At 39.2% G+C, this 21,907-nt stretch overlaps 1 protein-coding gene across 1 annotated transcript in view; it reads right to left on the reverse strand.

Moving 5' to 3' along the window:
• The window catches only part of Ppp1r21 (protein phosphatase 1 regulatory subunit 21), a 58,978-nt gene that overhangs the window by 6,060 nt on the left and 31,011 nt on the right, over window positions 1-21,907 (reverse strand). Inside the window, exons 13-19 of the mRNA XM_048352960.1 lie at window positions 20,071-20,163; window positions 18,640-18,767; window positions 15,968-16,120; window positions 12,736-12,828; window positions 9,588-9,833; window positions 3,413-3,445; window positions 2,024-2,140 (exon numbers count right to left, since the gene is read on the reverse strand). Of these exons, the coding sequence (XP_048208917.1) occupies window positions 2,024-2,140; window positions 3,413-3,445; window positions 9,588-9,833; window positions 12,736-12,828; window positions 15,968-16,120; window positions 18,640-18,767; window positions 20,071-20,163 (863 nt within the window). The remainder of the gene's footprint in view (window positions 1-2,023; window positions 2,141-3,412; window positions 3,446-9,587; window positions 9,834-12,735; window positions 12,829-15,967; window positions 16,121-18,639; window positions 18,768-20,070; window positions 20,164-21,907) is intronic.

A 21,907-nucleotide genomic window follows, 5' to 3' on the forward strand; every position in this document is an offset into this window, starting at 1 on the left:
AAAGTTCCACTTCTGACTTTTTGCTGGTTAATTGGAGACAAGAGTCTCATGCACTTTCCTGCCCAACACATTCCTTGTGCTTTAAGTCCTTCATCATAAGTCACCTTATAGAAGCAATAAAAGCTTTATAACCCCACACCAGGATATAGGGAACAGCATAGCTGTTTTCTCTGGAAAATCCAGACCATCCAAAGTCAGACCAGATGAAAAAGAAAAAGTTCTATTTCACACTATTGTTCAAATAGAGTGTGCAATGAGACAGACCCCAAACTTTCTGCCAAGGCACCAAGAGGAAAGCATTGACGGGACCCATGCAATTGTTATGTGGACACCAGGCACTTTGCCTGTCCATTCCAGTAAAGTCATACAAGAGGTCACCGCTTCCTGTTTATAAATGAGAAAAAACTAAGGCAATCTAAAAATTCCTGTGTCACAGTTGTACTGAAGACAGTCACTAAAATAAGAAAGTCTCTTGAAAATACGACAACCTAGAAAATTTCTGTTACTCATTTTATTTTTCAAAAAAATTTCAAGGCGCATAAAGCAATCAAATCATTTCCTATTAATCAAATATCTACTCTGTGCTTCATTATCATTGCACCTGTCGAAGTGGAAGAGAGACAAGCAAGGCCCAGCTCCTCATGAAGATGATTTCAAGTCTGTGTCATTGACCCAGAAATCAATTAGGGAAGCAAGCAATGGAGATGGATTACAGGCTATATTCCATGACTGGGTAAGCACGGACCCATCACTCTGAATCAAGCACAAATGCAATGGCTGCTTGCAAACCACCCTGAGCTAGGCACAGCATTTATTTTAGCAGGAAAGAGACAAAGCCCTTCCCCACTACTAGCAAATGGCTCCTGTTGCCCTCTCTACCCCTGTAGTGTTGGAGACAATCACAGATAGTTAGGCTACAATAAAGCGTGTCTTTTTTTTTTTCTTTTTCAATTTTAAGCAGCACAACTCTGCCATCTATTATAACCTTTTAAAATAAAGTTTCAAATCTGTGGCCCTGAAAGCCTTGCAAGCTGAACAGAACCCATTCTAATTCATCATTTTACTTCTTGTGGTGCTGGGATTTCAATGCACGATCTTGTGCTTGCTAGGCAGACACCCTACCACATAAGACATCCTAGCCTTTTTTTTTTCTTTTAAGCTTATTTTCAAGGAGGAACTTGTGGGGTTTTGCCTGGAGCCAGCCTCACAGCTTGATCCTCCTACCTATGGCCAATAGCCAATAGCTGGAATGGCAGGTATAAACTACCACGCCCAATTTATTGAGAAAGATGGGGTGTTGCTAACTTTGACGCCCAGGCTGGCCTTGAACAGCAATCCTCCAGGTTTCTACCTCCCATGTAGCTGTGATTACAAGTATGAGCCACAGTGCAGCACTTGGTCTAATGTTTCTTATTATTTGATATCTATACTTCCTTCATTTTCCCCTTTGTATTTTGCAAGTTGTATATAATTTTATTGACAGTGTTTTTCTAATTCTCTGACGATAATATATTTGGTAAGAAAAAAACAAAAGCCTAACAAAAAGATGTGATATCCTTTTTATTTTTTTTTCTTGAGATGTGATATCTTTTACAAGTTCAAAAAGGACACATTTTATTTCATCACATATAGGAATTTATTTCTGCAAATCTGCCATTTAGAAGAGGGAGATTATTTAGAAAGGCATTTTCTGCCTTTTACCTTGCTTTATGTGAAAAATCCTTTTCCCTGTAAAGATCTACCCATCTCTAATTGGAAAGCAAGAAACTCTAAAAACAGTGCTCCAAGCACATAGCATATGACCTAAGGAAAGATTCTTCTACGTCTCCCAACCATTTTGCAGTGACTTGAAAATGACAAGCCAGTTTTGCAGCTATTAAACTGGACATTTCTGGGTGGTATATAGGCTAATCATTGACATGAATAAAAACAGACACAAACTTTATTCCTCAAGTAGACAACAGAACAGTGGCCCAGTTCCTGAAGGGCAGGGAAAGCACCAGCTGGATGGACCTCCACTCACCTCAGCATAGAAATGTACTGACTTGCTGTCAGCCAGCTGCAGCTGTGACGTGAGCTCTACTATCCTTGCCATGTAGTGATTTTTAATTAAGTCTTCACGAGATTCCACATCTGGAACCTAAATAGAGCACACAAAAAAGACAAATGCCAGGCAGATGAAAATATTCTAGTGGGGAAAAAAACAAACCTAAAGGACAATATTTTGCACATTTTCACTTGAAAAGTGATGAGTTTGCTTAGCCCCCAAAGAAATGTCAGATGTGGCAGGTAAGTAGACAGCCCCAAGTTCTTTTCTTTCCTTTTTTGTTTTTTTTTTTTGCGGGGGGTGCTAGTCCTGAGACTTGATCACTGGGATAGGGTGCTGTCCCTGAGCTTTTCTGCTCAAAACTTAAGCCACAGCTCAACTGCCAGCTTTTTGGTGATTAATTGGAGACAGCAGTCTCACAGTTTCCTGCTCACGCTGGTTTTGAACCAAAATTCTTGGATCTCAGTCTCCAGAATGGCTAGATTACAAGTGTGGGCCACCAGTGCTAGACCCCAATTTCTTTTATTCTGCATTTGCTCACCTCAGAAAGAAGTTGTGCCTACAGAATTTCTCAGAGAATAGAGCTGAGAGGGAATACGGAGTTCCCTGAGCCACAAACCTGACTGTTAACTTCCATCTGTCTGACCCTAATTAGAATAAGGAAGGGAAATGGAGGGAGGAGATTGATTGGAATTTCTAAATTTTGAACATTCTTTTCATTTCTTATAAATTATCTCAAGAAAATCCTAATGCTTTTAAATGTACTAATAAACTATTTCTATACTCAACAGTTTTTGTCCTCTGCTTCAGACTGTTATTCCAGCTATTTAGCAATGAATGATATACTACTAATTTTAATTTAAAAATACATAAAGAAGTTCGAGGTTACCTATAAGTAGACCAGCCTACTCTTTTTTTTTTAAATCAGTTTGCCAAAGTGAACGATAAGGTGAATGACTTCAGTTTTTCTCAATGGTTATTTATAAAGTTCTACCTTAGAATACTTCAGAATCAAATATGTAAACCTGGATGACAAGCCAAAGCTGCCCTGGGTTCACTGGCTTAGCGCACAGTGCTCATCGGCCCTGAGGAACCTTGCCTTCCCAGGTGGAAGAGCATGCTCCTCTGCCTCACAGAGCATGGCAGGCTGTTGGGAGCCACACTTGTCAACTTCCAGGACGAGCCATTCCACAAGGTAGATACAAAAGCAGGCTCCATTGAGCCTCCACTGATGGAAGGGAAAACATTTGCTCTTCATTTGCTAAAATTGTCCAAGAAAAAAAAGTGGACAAAGATAGCTTCCACAGGAGGTAAACATACTTCAAGATATTTACTAGCAAACTTATGAGGCCAAGTGCACATTACCTCGCTGTCAGACGTCCTGGTTAAAATCCCAATCTGGAAAACAAGGAGGAGAAATGGTTAGAACAGAATGTATAAATTTCGACACAAGAAGTTAAACCCATAACACTTCCTCTGCTCAGCCCACATAGGTTCAGATAACTGGAAATGCAGCTCTAGTACTGTCTTTCTCTATAAGAAGTTGTACTTGTACATGTAAATAACTGCATTCACTAGTCCTGTCCTGAGGCAGAACCCAAAGACCATTACCAAACCCTACACCATTTTCACTGAAAGCCAACACCAAGTCCAGAAAGAGCAAGAGACAATCAGCCTTTGACCCCATCTTATAATTTCCATGCTAATTACAAAGCAGGAGCTAGGAAAGTTGTAGACAATTTCATGGAGACCATGATAATTAAACAGTCTATACAGAATATACAAACAATACACACTCCAGCTGAGAGCACAAAAGAAATAGCTTTGTTATAATATTAAAACATAAGCATTGGTCTCAAATTTAAATTAATCAAAAATATGCTGTTTTGTTTCATTTGGCAGTACTGGGGTTTGAATTCAGGGCAGGTGCTCTACCACTTGAGCCATGTCCACAGGACTCATAATTATGTAATTTTAAACACATTATAATACAGTTAAGATTTTTTTCTTTTTTTTTTTGGTGCTGGTCTGGGGCTTAAACTCAGGGTCTGGGTGCTGTCCCTGAGCTTCTTTTGCTCAAGGCTAGGACCCTACCACTTGAGCCACAGCTCCACTTCTGGGTTTTTGGTTTTTTTTTTAATAGTTTTAGTGGAGATAAGAGTCTTACACACTTTACTGCCAAGGCTGGATTTGAACCATAATCCTCAAATCTTAGCCTCCTGAGTAGCTAGGATTACCAGCATGAGCCATGGGTGCCCAGTTAGATTTTTCTTTTTTAAAGCTTTTGTGAATTAAGATTTCGGAAACAGTCATAATACTATTTTCAGGATATTTGGGTGCTTGGGCATGATGGTTTACAAAAAGTACATTTCAACAGATTCTGCTAATCAGATATGTCACCTAATAACACAGTTTTCAAATATTCTAACTAATACGCTCAAGAGGATTATTCTGAAGAATGAGCTACGTGTGCTAATAAATGTATGCTCACCTACTATTAAAGAGTTTTTATTAGATTTTTTAAAAATAGAAAAGATATATTTTTCTACTCAGTAAAGCAGGGATAGCAATCCCACCCCCCAAAGAAAATTACTTATAATAACAAAGTAATCATTTAATTTCCTATATTCAACTATGGCCACATTTACTTCAGACATACATCTATTTGACCTCCCCACCTGGACCCTTCCTCCAGAGTTATAATTTGAAAATGCAATACAACACAAAAGTCCCTCAAAGGAATGGTGTCAAATAGAAGGAAATACTTGGCAATACAGATTTGTAAATATTAGTGGCGCTGTGGCTCAAGTAGTGGAGTGCTAGCCTTGAGCAAAAGAAGATCACGGGCAGTGCTCAAGCCCTGAGTTCAAGTTCCATGACTGGCAAAAAAAAAATTGTAACTATTTTTCTCATGTGCTATGAACAACAATATAAACTGATAGAGCCTTTTTAACAGAATTAGGCAAAAGAGAGCAAGGAATTTGAAAACATAAATACATTTGATCCAGTAACTCTAACCCTAAGAAATATAACCCAAGGAAATTACCAATACATAAAGAATCTTAAACATGAAAACAGATGTTACTTAAGATAGACAAAACTGTAATCAATGTCCAATCATGGGTAAAATAACACATCAGATATGGAATATTGTGAACTAAATAACTAAGTTTACACACAGTTTCTAACAACACTGTGTGTATTAACATTATGCTAAAGATCTGCAATTTTATATACAATGTTAACTAGTGGATCAGTTATTTAAGATAACGCATTTTTTCTTTAATTATATGCACTCTGTATTGATCTACAACATAGATCTATTATGACATACATATTTCACATCTATTTTAACATGCCTATATCTTAATATATTTTTAAATTCTATTAATTTAAGCTTTTTCATTTCCTTTTTTTTTTTTTTTTTTTTTTTTGGCCAGTCCTGGGCCTTGGACTCAGGGCCTGAGCACTGTCCCTGGCTTCTTCCCTCTCAAGGCTAGCACTCTGCCACTTGAGCCACAGCGCCGCTTCTGGCCGTTTTCTGTATATGTGGTGCTGGGGAATCGAACCTAGGGCCTCGTGTATCTGAGGCAGGCACTCTTGCCACTAGGCTATATCCCCAGCCCCTCATTTCCTTTTTTTTTAAATTTTAATTTTAGTTGGTTATGGAGCTTGAACTCAGGACCTGGTCGCTGTTCCTGAGCCTCTCACCAGCCTCAAGGCTGGTGCTCTACCACTAGTCATTTGCATTGTTGCATATTTTTCTTTTCTGAAATTTCAGTACTAGGGTTTGGATTTTGTGTGTGTGTTTTTGTTTTGTCATGGGACTTGAACTCAGAGCCTGGGTGCTGTCTTTGTGCTTTTTTTGCTCAAGGCTAGTGTTCTACCACTTTGAGCCACAGAATGACCTCCAGTTTTTAGGTGAGAGTCTCACAGACTTTCCTGCAAAGGCTGGCTTTGAACTACAATCCTCACATCTCAGCCTCCTGAGTAGTTAGGATTATAGGCATGAGCCACCAACACCCTGCCAGTATTAGGCATTTTAATGAAAATAATAGACATTAGCCAGGTGCCAGTGGCTTAGGCCTAAATCCTCCTACTCAGGAGACTGAGATCTGAGGACCCAAGTTTGAAGTCAGCCAGGACAGAAAAGTCCATGAGATTATTATCTCCATTAACCACTAAAAAGCTATAAGTGAAACTGTGGTCTTAAGTGGTAGAGTGCCAGCTTAGAGCCAAAGAGCTAAGGGATGGTGCCCAGTCTCTGACTTCAAGATCCAGTACCAACACAAATAAACAAACAAAATACTTAACCTTTGAAATAGGCTTAGAAATAGTAAGTAGGCTGAGAAATAGTAAGTTTCTATCTAATATTACTTTTTCCTGCCTTAAAATGCTTGAACCAAAGTAAACTCCTAGTATGAAGGATGAGTTTCCTTTGTTAATCAATTAACTCTTCAAATTGGGCAGATCCTCCCAGGAGAAACTGTATCAAGACCCAGGAGTGTGTACACACACACACACAGAGATACACACTTATTTCACTTACACTCACTTAATGGGGACAAGCAGGATAAAGAAAGGCTGTGGCATAGAATGAAGAGGGCAATACAGGCCCTCTCTGTGGTCAACCATGCACAGGGCAAGGTTCCAGGCCACTGTTGGCAGGAATCTGCCACGTGCAGGAAGGAGGACTGCAGGGTAAGTTTTCTCACCTGAAATACTCTCAATACAAGCCTTAGGCTACTGCTCATTTTAAGTAAGTCACTTTTTGGAGAGGGGGGTTACTGGGGTTTGAGCTTAGGCAAATGTTCTACCACTTGCACCATACACCTTTTTGCTTTAAGTTATTTTTCAGCTAGGTCTCTTGTTTTTAGCTTAGGCTGCTCTCAGACCTCAATCTTCTTACACCTCCTACGTAGCTAGGATTCCTCTAGCTTTTACCCTGGCTGGCCTTGAACCACAACATTCACATTTTCTAACTTCTGTGTAGCAGGCAGCACATATGAGCCACTGTAGCTCATTTTTAAAACCTATCTGTTGGGGAGAGAGGAATGATGGACAGTTGCAGTCATAATATTCAATGTACATATGTGAAAACGGAACCAGGTAACTTGAGGGGTTGGAAGGGATGGGGAGGAGAAAGGGGTGACACTGATCATGTTGCACTGTACTCATAAACTCACACGCTGAATTGAAACACCTTGTAAAACTATTTAATTAAAGAATAAATTCACATTTTGGGCTTAATAGCTATGTATATATAATCGTATAAAATGATGCCTATCGAAATGTACTCTAAAAATAGAAGAGATTTTTTTTTTTACTTATACTGTTTGTAGTTCTTTCCCCCCACCCCTTCTTTCCTTTTTTCTTTTGGCTTATTCCCATCTGTCCCTGTTTTTACTTCTGTACCCTTTGTCCTGTATATAAGTTTATCTGATTTGGGGAGGGGTGAAGGAAGCACAGAAACAGTGAGACAAAGGGTGAGCCAACTCAGCAGTGAAACCCATTAGACACTTTATTGGAAATGAACTATATAACTTGGGAGGGGGGAAGTTGTGGGGAAACACTGGAAGAGAATAAGGGAGGGTGTGACACTGTTCAAAAGGAATTGCACTTATTACCTATCTCGTGTAACTGTAACCCCTCTGTACATCACTTGCACAATAAAAGTTTAAAAAATAAATTCACAAAAAATAAAGGCTGCTTTATGTCATCTGTTCTGTGATCCTGCGCGGCAGTCAAGAAAGATGGTTATTCTATGGCACTGTGTATATTGCGTTATAAACAGAAGTGTGAAAAATCAGAGACAGTATCTCATGTCTTGTCCTCTGACTCTCAAGTGAGGAGGTATTTGAGCACAGGGGTGATAGGAGACACCTAGGCAAAAGAGTGGCCTGCACGCAGACAGGGAAGCAGACACACCAAGGGCATTACCAGTAGAGAGTTGTTTGGGTTTGTAAAAAAAAGAAAGGAGGACACAGCTAGAAAGACAGTTTTAAATTAGGACCCAAGGACCTTGCAAACCAAATAAATGAGTAGATAGTACTCTACAGATAACAAGAAGACACTGAAGTTTTCATTCAGAAGCTAAGAGTGCATACATAATAACTGTGATGCATTGAAAATTGTGCAACCAGCACTGCACAGGCAAGTGGGAAGAAGGAAACCCTTAAGTGATATGGTTGGAAACACAGTAGAAGTAAACGGGGCTAACTAAGCACTTACTAACTGGATGGCCCATTTTTAAAGTAACAGCTACTTCCAAACACACCAAATGAAGTTATTATTTGTAGCCCAATGGTGTTCAGTACTGATGGCTTTTCATATCCCTGAAAATTCTTCTACTGACACATGCAAGAAGAGTGTTTACCCTTGAAAATGTTCAAGAAAATGATAAACCTCAACTCTAGGCAACTGACATTACTGAAACCACTATACCGTGTTACCTACTGCCAGCACCTCACAAAAACAAGCTGTACTCCAATGTGTTCATGCCAACTGCTTTGACACTGATCCCCATCACTTATCAACTAGGAATGCCGTAGTACATTCCTATCACCCTAAGCTACAGGGGAGGTTACAATTGGGAGGACCACACTTCCAGTCACCCTGGCAGAAAAATCCTTAAGACTTGACTTAACAAGTGGAACAAGGTAGTACACACCAGTCATCCAGCAATGGCTAGAAGTCTAAAATAGGCTAAATGGTCCAGGTATGGGCCTGGGTGTGAGCCTGGGAAGAAAGCAAAAGACTACCTTAAAAGAAACCAGCAACAAACAGAGCTGGAGATGTGGCTCAGCAGTACAGCACCTGCCTAGCAAGTATGAGGCCCAGTTCAAACCTCAGTGCTTCCTAAAAAAAAAAAAAAAAGCAAATACCAGTGGTAATTTCAGTAAGAAGTTAGATATTTGGTCCTTGGTTAGAAATATAACCCATGTTATGTGTTCTTCATGGAAAAACAGAATCATCTTAAATTCAACTTACTTTACCTTTTCCAGCAACCCAGCCCTCACTATGGAGTCTCATAAAATCCCAGGAAACTTAAATCAAGTTATTTTTGAATGGTATGCCCTGCCTTTTTTTTTTTTTTAAGAATACATGGGTCATTCTTGCTATAAACTGGCATGTGATTTAGATGGTCATGATCAGAATGTCTGTGTCTTACCAAAATTGCTACATTGAAATCCTTAGTTCCAAGGGTAATAATATTAAGAGGAGGAACCCTCATGTGGTGACCTAATGGTCTCTTACAAAAGAGACCCAGAGAACTCACTCACCACTTCTGCATGTGAGAACACAGTGAGAGTGGCCATCAATGAATCAGCAAACACACCTCATTGGACAGCAAATGTGCAGGCACCCTGACCTGCACTTGCCAGCCTCCAGAACTGTGCAAAATAAATTTCTGCTCTTATAAGGCACCCAGTCTGTGATGGGAATAGGAAGAAACTAAGACAATGGCTAATAATAAACACATCTTATCAACCAGCATTAAAAGAAAACTGCAGACAAGGACAAGCCTGAAGACACTCACCAGACTGGTGCTCTGCATGGGCTCTGATGCAGCCTTAGCTGCAAACTCCTCCTGGCCAGCAGTAGTGGGAGCTACAGCAGCACTGTCCTGGGCCAGCCCAGCCACCTGCCCGCTGCTTGCATTCTTCAGCTTATCCGCAATCCGTTGGTTTTCTTTCTCTAGCTTGATTTTGGCTAATTGTGCTTCCAACATCCAATGCTCTTTTTCCTGCTCTAGTTTAGAAATCTTTTCCAAACTCTGTTGAACCTTAAAAAGTAACATAGTTTTGCATCTTAGAGAATAATGGGGACAAAATTATTTTACAGAATGTGAACCATAACTACTTCACAGAGGTGAAAACAATGATGTTTGACCTTGCTTGCACTCAGACAACCATTAAACAGGATACAAGACATAATCATAAAGAAATAGGGCTAAAGTATAAAAAAACTCTACTCATCAAATGAGTGAAAAAAAGCATACAGTAAAAAGGAAAGGCAAAAAGTACAGAAAAAAATCTCTAATGCATTCAATAGATATATTAACACCTAAAACATATGAAGACTTCTTTAGCTACATGTCTCCACAGAGGAATGTAACAAGAATCCTCCAAACCAGGATACAAATCACCATCCTGAGGACTCCCATCTCCTGCCTGTGAAGCAGAGAGGTTTCCCTTTCTCTTTCCTATTCCCTCCTACTCTATCTTTATTTCTTAAAGTAAATCCTTGCTGAATTAAAGAAAAAAGAATTCTGTATTGACCAGGAATTACCCAGAATTCCTTAAGCATTCTTGAGAAGCAATAAACAAAGATACCCAAATAGAGAAACAGACACTAGGACAAGACAATAAACATAAAGAGAAGGTGCTAACCAATTATTAATAAAAAGCATATTAAACCACTCAATTGACTAAAATTCAAAAGAAAGAAAATACAAAGGTGGGAATGTTTGTGGAACAAAAGACCTGAAAGAATATATGCAACATAATTTAATAAAACAGTTCAATATGGGGTAATAAAATAATCTATAGTGTTAGAATGCAAAATAAGGTTACATTTAGGACAGAAGAGAGAGGGATGCAATATCTGGAAAGGAGCCTAAGGAAGGCCTCTGGGGTCTTTATAGCTTGCTCACTCAAGCATTCTCTCTCTCCTTTTCTCTTTCCCTCCCTACCTTTCCCCCTCCTTCCTTCAGCTTTTTCACTCAAGGCTAGTGCTCTACCACTTAGGCCACAGCTCTACTTTCTGTTTTTTGCTGGTTCATTGGAGATAAGAATCTCATACTTTCCTGCCTAGGCTGGCTTTGAACTTCAATCCTCAGATCTCTGCCTCCTGAGCAGCTAGGATTATAGGTGTGAGCCACAGACACCAGGACCCTAGTAATTTTTTCTCAAGTGTGTCTTACATGATGAAATATATTACCTGCTCTGTCATTTTTATAATCTAGTGCCAGTTATATTAATGTATTCACTTGTAAAAATTCATTGGGATATACGTTAGTAATTTATATACTTTCCTGTATGTTATGTTTAGTAAGAAGATTTAAAAGTCAATGTTCTAGGCAAATAAAAGCTTGAGAATTACATTAAATATAGCAATTGTACAGTGAATTCTAATAATTTATCACTATCCCGATTGAGGAATCACCATGTGCCAAGCAGTGTGAAACATTTTACTCCTATTATCCCAAAGAAGCCTCTTAATAGGCCCACAATTCTTATTTTCTACAGAGGAGAGCAAAGGTTCCCAGCAACTACACTGTCTGTTAAGCTAGAGAACTCAGAGCCAGGAGTTGGGACCCCATCTGCTTGGCTCACAGGTTGGCTTCTTTCTGCTGTACCACAGTGCCTCCCACTGGATGGAAGCAGTCTTGCATGACTCTGAAAGGTGGGTAATATCCTTTCCCTTTAGAGAGGCAGGAAAGGAGGCCTAAAGTGCCCAGGACACAGGATTCCTCTGGTCAGCGGCAGCAGGAAACCTTTAGCTCTAAAGTCAAACAGGTCTGCCAGTGACTAGCTCATTTAAGCAACATTTACTTCATTTCCTTGAGTCTTACTTCCCTCGCATTAAAGAAGAAAATCCAAAAAACTGATTTTTAAGGTACTGTACATCTTACTAGTTCTGAGAAATTTGTTTTTCAGGAATTCCTTTTTGGATTACATCTTTATTTCACCATTTTGGTGCATTAATGTTAAAGGGATAATTGATATATTTCCAATGGAAATAAGGTCAGCTTCAACAAAACATTTCTACCACTACTCTTTCTCTCTCCCCTCACCCATACTCCATAACTCCCTCCCCATCTGTTTTTTTTTAGGAGTATTTTGAAAATTAAACATAAGTCAGATGTTGAAGTGAGTAAGTCTCTGACAAAGCCTAAACTGGTGTCAATTTGTACCAATTTCTAGAAGGAAAAGTGCCTCTCACCCCCATCTGCCCCTTAATCCAACTGAAACACTTATTACTGGAAATTTCCCATCCTTACTCATTTATGATATTAAATAACTTGACAAATCTTCTGCCCCCTCCTCTTTATTTTTTTAGTATTTGGGACATTTAAAATGGTACCCAGAGTCCTTTATACTACCATGTCCTGTACTGGAAGCAAAAATGTTTCTCCATTTTTTCCCCTATTTTATGCTACACTAAAATAAATCCATTAAAAATGTGCCTACAGAGGGGCTGGGGATATAGCCTAGTGGCAAGAGTGCCTGCCTCGGATACACGAGGCCCTAGGTTCGATTCCCCAGCACCACATATACAGAAAACGGCCAGAAGCGGCGCTGTGGCTCAAGTGGCAGAGTGCTAGCCTTGAGAGGGAAGAAGCCAGGGACAGTGCTCAGGCCCTGAGTCCAAGGCCCAGGACTGGCCAAAAAAAAAAAAAAATGTGCCTACAGAAATAATCATGGTACAAATGTGTTATTACTCAACCACCATCTGTAACAGCAACTGAATCAAGACAACTTATTTAGAACATCAATACACATTTTTCAACAAATTATGTCTATGGTTATTTTTTAGTCAGCATAGAATAATGAATTTTACATGTGACACATTTATCTATGTAGTCTTTTGAGTCACTCATATGCTTATATTCTCTAAACACCTCCCAGGGCATTTAACTTTTCTGCTATTGAATAACTTGCATGACTTTCCAGGCACCATACCTGCTGTGCAAGGCCTTCTCGACTTTCGGTGGAGCTGAGAAGGATCCGGCGGTTGGCCAGGGCTTCCTCGTAAGGCACAGATTCCCGGATCGGCTGTGGAAAAAGCATCATTAAGAATGAAAAGAAAATACCTTCTCACCCCTCCTCCAAGCCCACGTACACATGACTACTCAATGGGGTGTGAAAATTAATCCAGCTGTCTACCAACATAGACTACCACCTTTAGTGTGAAAAGAAAAAGAATGGAAAACTTGTCATAGCAACTAAAAGCTACACTAAAACCATATGGAATTGCTCCAAAGTACATATAAAGGGCAGAACAGAAAATTCAGAAACAGAAAAAGGCAAACACAAAAATCTATTATGGAACAAATACTACATTTCTCATTTAGTGATGAAACCAACAGACTGGATAAACAGTGCAAGAACGACAATTGATCATTTTATTTTGTTGTGCTGATGGCAATCGGGTTTTGAACCCAGTGCTTTGTGCTTGCTAGGCAGGAACTCTACCACTGAGCTATGTCTGTAGACCATTTTTGCATGGACCAGGTCCATGCCTGATCCATGATACTTCTGTTTTTCTCTTCCCTTTGCAACCAAGCATTCACTACAATACACAGCCGTCAGTTGAGGAATCTCCTATGCATCCCTTGGCTGGCCTGGAATTACAATCCTCCAGGTCAGCCTCTCACCAAATTTATACATCTCTAAGGTGTGCTCAAAAGGAATACAGCGGATGTTACATACACAATGACATAGCAGATTGCTAAGACACTCAAAATGAAATGATCATCAGGTTAACAAAAGAAAAGTGTTCGGGACCATAGGTTCATGCCTATAAACTTACTCAGGCTGAAATCTAAGGATCTCAGTTTGAAGCCAGCCCAGAGATACAAATCTAAGACTCTCTTTTCTCAAATTAACCAGCAAAAGGCCCCAAGTGGCTCAAGTGACTGCCTCTCATCAAGAAAAGACTTGCAACCTGAGCGCAGGTGGCTCATGCCTGTAATCCTAGCTACCCAGGAGGCTGAGATCTAATAAGGATCACGGTTCAAAGCCAGCCCAGGCAAGAAAGTCCATGAGACTCTTATCTCCAATTAACGACCAGAAAATCAGAAGTGGCGCTGTGGCTCAAGTGGTACAGCACTGCCCTTGAGCTAAAGAGCTCAGGGACAGCACCCAGGCCCAGGCCCAGAGTTCAAGCCCCAAGACTGACAAAAAAAAAAAGGAGAAGAAGGAAAGACAGGCCAAGAGTGCATGATGTTTGGGTTCAAGTCCCAATACCAGCACACATACACACACACCAAAAAAAAAAAAAAAAAAGAAAACAATTCCAGCTGGACTCTAGTGGCTCATGCCTGTAATCCTAGATACTAAGGAGGCTGAGGAATGCAGTTTGAAGCCAGCCCAGAAAGGAAAGTCTCTGAAACTCTTAGCTCTAATTACACACACTTACATACATACACACACACACATACACACAATCTCAATTCTGTATTTTGTATATGGGTTTATGCAGATGCCTATAAATGCTTAGAGGCTAGAAGCTAACCTATCAAACTGATATATAAGTAGAAAGTGAAACCTACAATACTATCTACAATATTCTAATTTAATATAAGAATATTTTAAACATTTTGTAATTAAAGCTTTAGATAAAGAGGAGAAAAGTGAAATGTAAAAATTGCATGTTTAAGAATACCCATTGCAGGGCTGGGATATGGCTTAGTGGTAGAGTACTTGCCTCATATATATGAAGCCCTGGGTTCGATTCCTCAGCACCACATATATAGAAAAAGCCAGAAGTGGCGCCGTGGCTCAAGTAGTAGAGGGCTAGCCTTGAGCAAAAAGAAGCCCAGGGACAGTGCTCAAGCCCTGAGTTCAAGCCCCAAGACTGGCAAAAAAACAAAACAAGCAAAAAAAAAAAAAAGAATACCTATTGCAGCCTGACACTGGTGGCTCACATCTGTAATCCTAGCTACTCAAGAAGCTAAATTCTGAGGATTGTGGTTTGAAGCCAGCCCAGACAGGAAAATCCAAAGTCCATGAGACTCTACCCAAAAAAAAGCTCCAGCTCAAGAGATATAGCATTAGCTTCGAGCAAAAGAGCTCAGGGACAGTGCCTAGGCCCGGAGTTCAGACCCCAGAACACAAACACACACACACATACACACATACACACACACACACACACACAGAGAGAGAGAGAGAAAGAGAGAAAATACCCACTGCAGTGCTGCATATAACTAAAAATAGACATCTTATATATCAATAATGAAATGGTTAAATTATTCACATTATACAACGAAATATACTATAAGAGGCATTATAATGACAACAGTTGAGCACAGTAAATCATGCCTGTAATCCTAGCTACTTGAGAAGGTAAGAATTACAAATTTAAGCACAGCCTAGATAGGAAAGCCAGGCCCTACCTCAAAAGAAAATGATGATAGTAGTTTATTAAACATATATTTTGATATGCATATGTATACTCCCAATGTATTAAGAGAAAAAAAAAGATTTGATGTGTATTGCTGCTAGATATATTTTGCTTTTGATAACCTACATGCTTATGTGCCTTGAAAGTTTGTCACATGCAGAAATATTCTAACAAAGAATCACACATTTGAGAGATGGGATTTAGGATGTTCAGAATTTTCTTCTTAATGTACTGCTACTATCTTTTGGCTTTAGTGTATATATGTCAGTACTGGCAATTGAACTCAGGACTTGGGTGCTGTCCCTTTGCTTTTTTGCTCAGTCACAGCTCCACTTCTAGCTTTCTGGTGATTAAATGGAGATAAGGAGTCTCATGGACTTTCCTATCCAGACTGGCTCTGAACTGTGATCTTCAGATCTCAGCCTCCTAAGGAGCCATGACTACAGGTGTGATCCACTGACATCCAGCTTTTCTGATTTTTTAATGACCATTTATTAAAATTTATAAACAAATTTTAATTTTTTTTGTAAGTGGAGATTTCAGAAGTTTCATTTTTACTACCTTCTGGACTACCTTACCACAGACACTCTCCTGGCATTGGGGACATGATCTGCTTCTCACAAAAAGTTTAAGTTTCTATCCCCTTTTCTCCAAAGATCGCCTATCAATCTCCTGAATCCCCAAATTATACCAAATCTAAACAATATGGACTGTGGGAAAAACTCTGCTATTCTCTGCAACTGGTTGTGATTGCCTTAAGTTAAATGTGGATGGCAGCTCACAAACCTTTCTCAAAGCCTTCATGTACGCAGCGGCCTTCTTCTTGTACTGCAGCATGCATTCCGCAGAGAGAGGACTAATGAACCCACTTGTTGCCTTGGGCCCATAGCTCAGGGACATGATAAAATAGTCCACATTGTTGCCGAAGAAAGATGCAATCTAAACACAGTATGACCAAAAAAAAAAAAAAGATAGTTTGTTCTCCAACGGTAATCTAAAAAATATTTATCTAACAGATTTATTTCAGAGCTGTTCAGAACCTGAAACTGGAAGCAAAATTGCAATACCTGCCCCCAAACCTGTGTTTATCTAGAATACTTTGGCAAAATCTTTTTTTAAGGAGAGCATCGTAAATATTGAGAACAGATTTCTGAAATGTCCTTCTCTAGACTGTTCTATTCTTGAAAGACAAGACTGGTTCTGATTTACTCTGCAGCTCTTCCATGAGCTTTCTTGAGGTATTTATGTCATTAATTTCTGCAATGATGTCTAAAACCCATGTTTGTACTTACCCATTCCATTTGCATTTAACTTTGAGTATTTCACATTCCAATAGAAGACATGACATAGCATCTGGAATACTGTATCTACACAAAATTAAATCTCTAAATCTCAAACTTGTAAAATATAAACAGAAAAAAAACCCCAAAATTTCAGTAGATTGTCATTTACAGATTGAGCACTTGTTAAATATATAAGCAACCATGAAGATCCATGACTATAATTTTTCTGAACCATGACTGTAAATCTACAGTGTTAGATGAAATGGTGATATAAATAAAAATATCTGCTTAAATGTTCTAGCCAGAAAAATAAGTCGTTGATATATTAAAGCCTCCTTAGTGCTGCAATTGCAAGTGTGCACCACCACCATGCCCGGCTATGAAGATTATATTTTTTATTAATGCTTTATATTATGTCAAATAAAAGTCTATGTTTGGTAGTACTCAAAAAAAAGTTATTCTAAAAATCCTAAGCTAAGGCCAGGTGCCAGCAGCTCATGCCTACAATCCTAGCTATTCAGGAGGCTGAGATCCGAGGATCATGGTTCAAGAGCCAGCTTGGGCAGAAAAGTCTATGAGACTCTTCTCTCCAATAAATTACCAAAAAAGCCAGAAGTAGAACTGTGGTTCAAGTGGTGCTACCCTTGAGCAAAAGAACCTCAGGTACAGCACCTCAGCCTGAGTTCAATTCCCAGAATCGGTTAAAAAAGCTTATCTTTTTCTTGTGAATAACAAGAATATATCCCTTATCTGCATACAGGTCATGGTACCATATTATGAGGTTCATTTTATGTCTTCTTTCAACTATTTTTACATTTTTCAGGCTTTCTTTAATGTGTATATGCTATGTCTTCCTGCTGTTAAACTATAAACAATCAAATTTAGTTTAATCAAAGCACATTAGCTAAGTATGAAGCTGTTGCCAACAGTTAAAATATTTAATTAGTCAAAAATATTTTTAAAAATTTCAAAGTGAAGATCAGGTACACTTCCATGGGGCAATGTATTAACATTTAAAATAAAACAAAGCTAAAATAAACTATGCATATGTAGGTAGGTATACAGAAAAGACAGCAAATATAGTGACTCCTAAAAAATACTAATATTCTCCTAAGTGAATGAATGTTATCCATAGGAAGCTCCTGGCATACTGTTCATGAAGAAGGTAGAAAGGAGGCAGTGGGCTCAGTGATTTATGAGTCCATAGAACCTAAAGATAACATGTGTTAATTATGGCCTAACAGGACAGCAAACAGTCACAGAGACCAATCCAAGTTCAGGAAACTTGACAGTGAATGTCTAGCACGACCTATGATCATTCTGATTGACTTAAACTGCTTGAAAACGTTACAACTATGGTCAACCTATCAGACAGATGTACAAATATAAATACAGAAATGAGTATTTCCTCAAAGGCTTACATTACATTGCTGAAATAAATAGGCTAAGATTGTTCAAAATACAGCAGTCTGGGTTTTCTACACCAAGGAATTCGAAAGAAATCTAGTTTAAGGAGGTGATGAAAGTATGACTCTCAGTGTGTGACCTCTGCAGAAACCATAACACACAGGATCAAAGGATGAGTAAGAAACCACTTGATCAGCTTATAATAATTAAGTGCTTAATGATCCACATGGTCATTCATTGCCTAAGACAGGAGGATCAATGAAAGATAGATATGAATGCCACTTTAAAAGGAACTATTAAGTTACAAAATCACAGAAGCAACATCATCCTAAGTGTTACCAGAAAAAAACAAAAACCTAAGAGGGGGAAAAACACCTCAAAATATTAAGAGATTGTATTGGACTCTGTGCTTTTCTTCTTCTGTATCTTCTCAATATTTTCCATAACAGACTGATATAAGCAAGGATCTATCTTGAGACCATGTAGAATCCTCAACTCATCCAATCTTAATGCTGAAATACAAATAGCGAGTGATCTGCTCACTTATCACTAATCTACCACATTGAAAAATTAAGTAGATGATTCAACTTAAAGATGAAAACAATTAAAAATGCATTGCCTAAGGAAGAGGGAAAATGAGAATACATTATTTTACAAACATCAAAAACTTTTTTCCACAATCCTTAGACAGACCAGTTTTACTATTTTTTTTAAAGGAACATATTTAAGAATTGAATTTAAGGTCAATACAAGCCAGAGAAAAAGTACCTTTCCTGCTCCGTTTGTTAATGCGACGACTGATGACAGGATACAGTCATTAGTTGTTATTAGCTTCTGTGTTGCTGTTGGAAGTTCGTGCTCTATTGTAGTTTTCTGGCTATAATGTTTGGAAATGTCTATAAAAACAATAAAATCAAAGCTCACTACTTGTATACACTATTTATACATGTTGCATATTCTATCTATTCTCCTATCTATTCTTACAAATTTATAAAGTAAATGTGACAAAGAAAGGTCCTAAGTACAAGGATTATGCTGAATAACAGTTCACAAGTCCAGGTGGAAAGAACAGGAAGAGAGGATCTCCAAACATCTTCGCCACAGCCACCTGCCTGTGGGTCTGAATCTTTCTCATTTGAGGACTAGGTGATTTGGCCCTCAGTAGGCAATATGATGAGATGAAAGCTGAATCCCAATGCCATAGGTGTGTGCCAATTTACAAGCCAGTTCCAGCCCCTTCTTATGCTTTATACAAAACAATCCTAAACTGTAAAAACTATTTTCTGTGAACTTAGTCACTAACTATGAATTAAACAACACAATGAATCATCTAGACACCTGGAATATTTCCAATATTGCTAGCAATTGCTCTTATCTATTCTCCTTCCCCTACCCCAACAGCCTCCAAAAGAAAGAGAGGCAAAGGGGTGGGAGAATCTAGAAGCGATAGAGAGCTACAGATTATTTGGTCAGGACTCAGAATCACATGTTAAGAAAGAAGCATACGAAATGCCCTTAAAAAAAAAATTCCCGGGCTGGGGATATGGCTTAGTGGCAACAGTGCTTGCCTTGTATACATGAAGCCCTGGGTTCAATTCCTCAGCACCACATATATAGAAAAGGCCAGAAGTGGCGCTGTGGCTCAGGTGGCAAAGTGCTAGCCTTGAGCAAAAAGAAGCCAGGGACAGTGCTCAGGCCCTGAGTCCAAGCCCCAGGACTAGCCAAAAAAAATTCCCTTAGTCCTTTGCAAGACAATATACTTAGGAGTACAAAAGCACTTAAAAACAGATCAAGGTTTAATATATAGACTTTCATCACTCAGATGGTGAAAAGACATCATATTCGTCCTGGGAATGCTGGTCTGGCTTCCTTGATCCCCTCATGCTGAGAATCTAACACGTATAAAGGCTTTTGCTAAGTGCCTCGGAATGGCATGTCTCTACATACCTGTCCTTAATCAGTGTTATGAGTTTCTGGCTGAGGTCCTGTGCATGAGGATTCCTCCTCAGCGCTCTGTTTACTTTCAGAAATGAAGCAGATGGGAAAAGCAGAAGGCAGAGGCTGTGCAGATCCACATAAGCCAAATGCTACTGAGCCTTTTTCAGGTCTATAACCCTTGGCAGTGTTTGTTCAAATCTCAACAAGCAGGACTGAGAGAGGAAGTTTTCAAGTTTATTTGTGTTCTTTTTCAAGGCTCACCTTTCATGATGTCATGAAATCCATGCAGAGCAGCACCAACATTTGTTAAGACAGAACTGTAGTTTGTCCGAAGGAGTCCATCTGGCTCTGTACCTAGCAAACCAAAATCACGAACCTAAGCACTGTCCTGCAAAGCCGACCACCCCTTTGCTCATTCTATTTTGGGGAAGAATGACTGCCTGTAGCACATTGGAAACAAAGGTTTTTACACTCTTCGCAGATACATTCACATGTAATGTTAACAAACACAGGCACATCTAATGCAGACCATTTGTAATGGCTAAGAATCCAAATAACTTTGCTAAGCAGGAATAGGTCTTTTGGAAATGAAAGCTTCATGAATTATCAACTGGTTATTAGATAACCAAATTCCCATTTTTTCACTCCCTGAACAGTACTTGTACACTAAACACTACTCTAGTGCAACTATGCAGACATCATGAGGCCCTAAGTCTTCCCTAACAGTGTAAGGAGCTCTGCAGATCTGCTTCCCAGCAACATGGTAACCATCACAAAAGAAAACTAATCACTTCAACTTTCTAGAAATGGTTATACAGTAAACAAATAAATTAGTATTTACTCTAGAATATCTGTAACTCAGCAAGAACAGCAGGCCTTGAGCAGATGAACCAAGTCTTCCTTCTTCCCCCTACCAGGTCAATGAAACAGAAACCCCACTCCCATAAAGAATAGCCAAGCAGAGAGGACTCCCTCTTCTCCATCTCCCAGCCCTGGGACGCATTTGTCATCTTGTCCCAAGCTTTCTACTGCTAAGGCTAAGTTCTGAGTAATGGAAGTCAAAAGGTAGGGAGGAGGTCCCTTCTTTCACCCATTCCTCACTGCAGAGATAGAGGCTCTACCTAGACCATATGCTGCTTAGAGTATCTGGGACCTAACACCCCTTGCCCAGCTTATCAATATGGGCTCCATATTGAAAGAAACAGACCAAGAAGACTGGAGGATGTTTCCCTTTGTCACTCAGAGAGAAGTGCAGCAACACCAGAACCAGGTCTTAGAGAGTTAGCTCCTGAGAGGCAACTCTAAAGCAAGAGGTCTGAGTCTCTTTGCACAGAAACTGACTTTACTTGCAAAACTATGTGGAGAACTTAAAGCTTGTGGCTCTCAAAAAATGCTTAAACAGTCTGTGATAAAAGCACAGAGGAAACTGACCCACTTGTTAAGAGACAGAAATTAGACTACAGGCTAGCATGCCACTGAGAAACAGCAAAGAAAATAACTACGAGCCCGCCTGGGATCAGAACAAATGATACTTCAAACCCTAGAAGCTAAGCATGTTGGTACAAGCCTGTCATCCCAGCACCTCTGAAGCTGAGGCAGGAAGATAACAGCAAGTTTGAGACCAGCCTAGGTTATTTAGTGAGATCCTCAAAAAAGTAAAAGTGAAAAAAATTTAAAAGAGGAAGGCATCAGGCACCCATGGCTCATGCCTGTAATCTTAGCTACTCAGAAGGCTGAGATCTGACAATCTTGATTTAAACCAGCCAGGGCAGAAAATTTTGAGAGACTCTTACCTACAGTTAAGCACCAACAATGAAGCCAGAATAAGTAGGAGAGTGCTAGCCTTCAGCAAAAAAAAAAAAAACAAAAAAACAACAAAACCTCAGGGACAGTGCCCAACCTCTGAGTTCAAATACCACGGCTAGCACAAAAAAAAAAAAAAAAAAAAAAAAAAAAGGAAGGAGACAAAAGGAAAGAATATTTAATGCATGGTAAATGTTTATTATTTTATATTCTTAACAATCACAGAAATAACTCCATTTCATAAATGGAAGCACAGAAGCAAAGAAAGTAGTAGTGTTTTGCCTAAAGGCAATAT

The sequence above is a fragment of the Perognathus longimembris genome, chromosome 8 (assembly GCF_023159225.1).
Source record: "Perognathus longimembris pacificus isolate PPM17 chromosome 8, ASM2315922v1, whole genome shotgun sequence".
Lineage (NCBI taxonomy): Eukaryota > Metazoa > Chordata > Mammalia > Rodentia > Heteromyidae > Perognathus > Perognathus longimembris.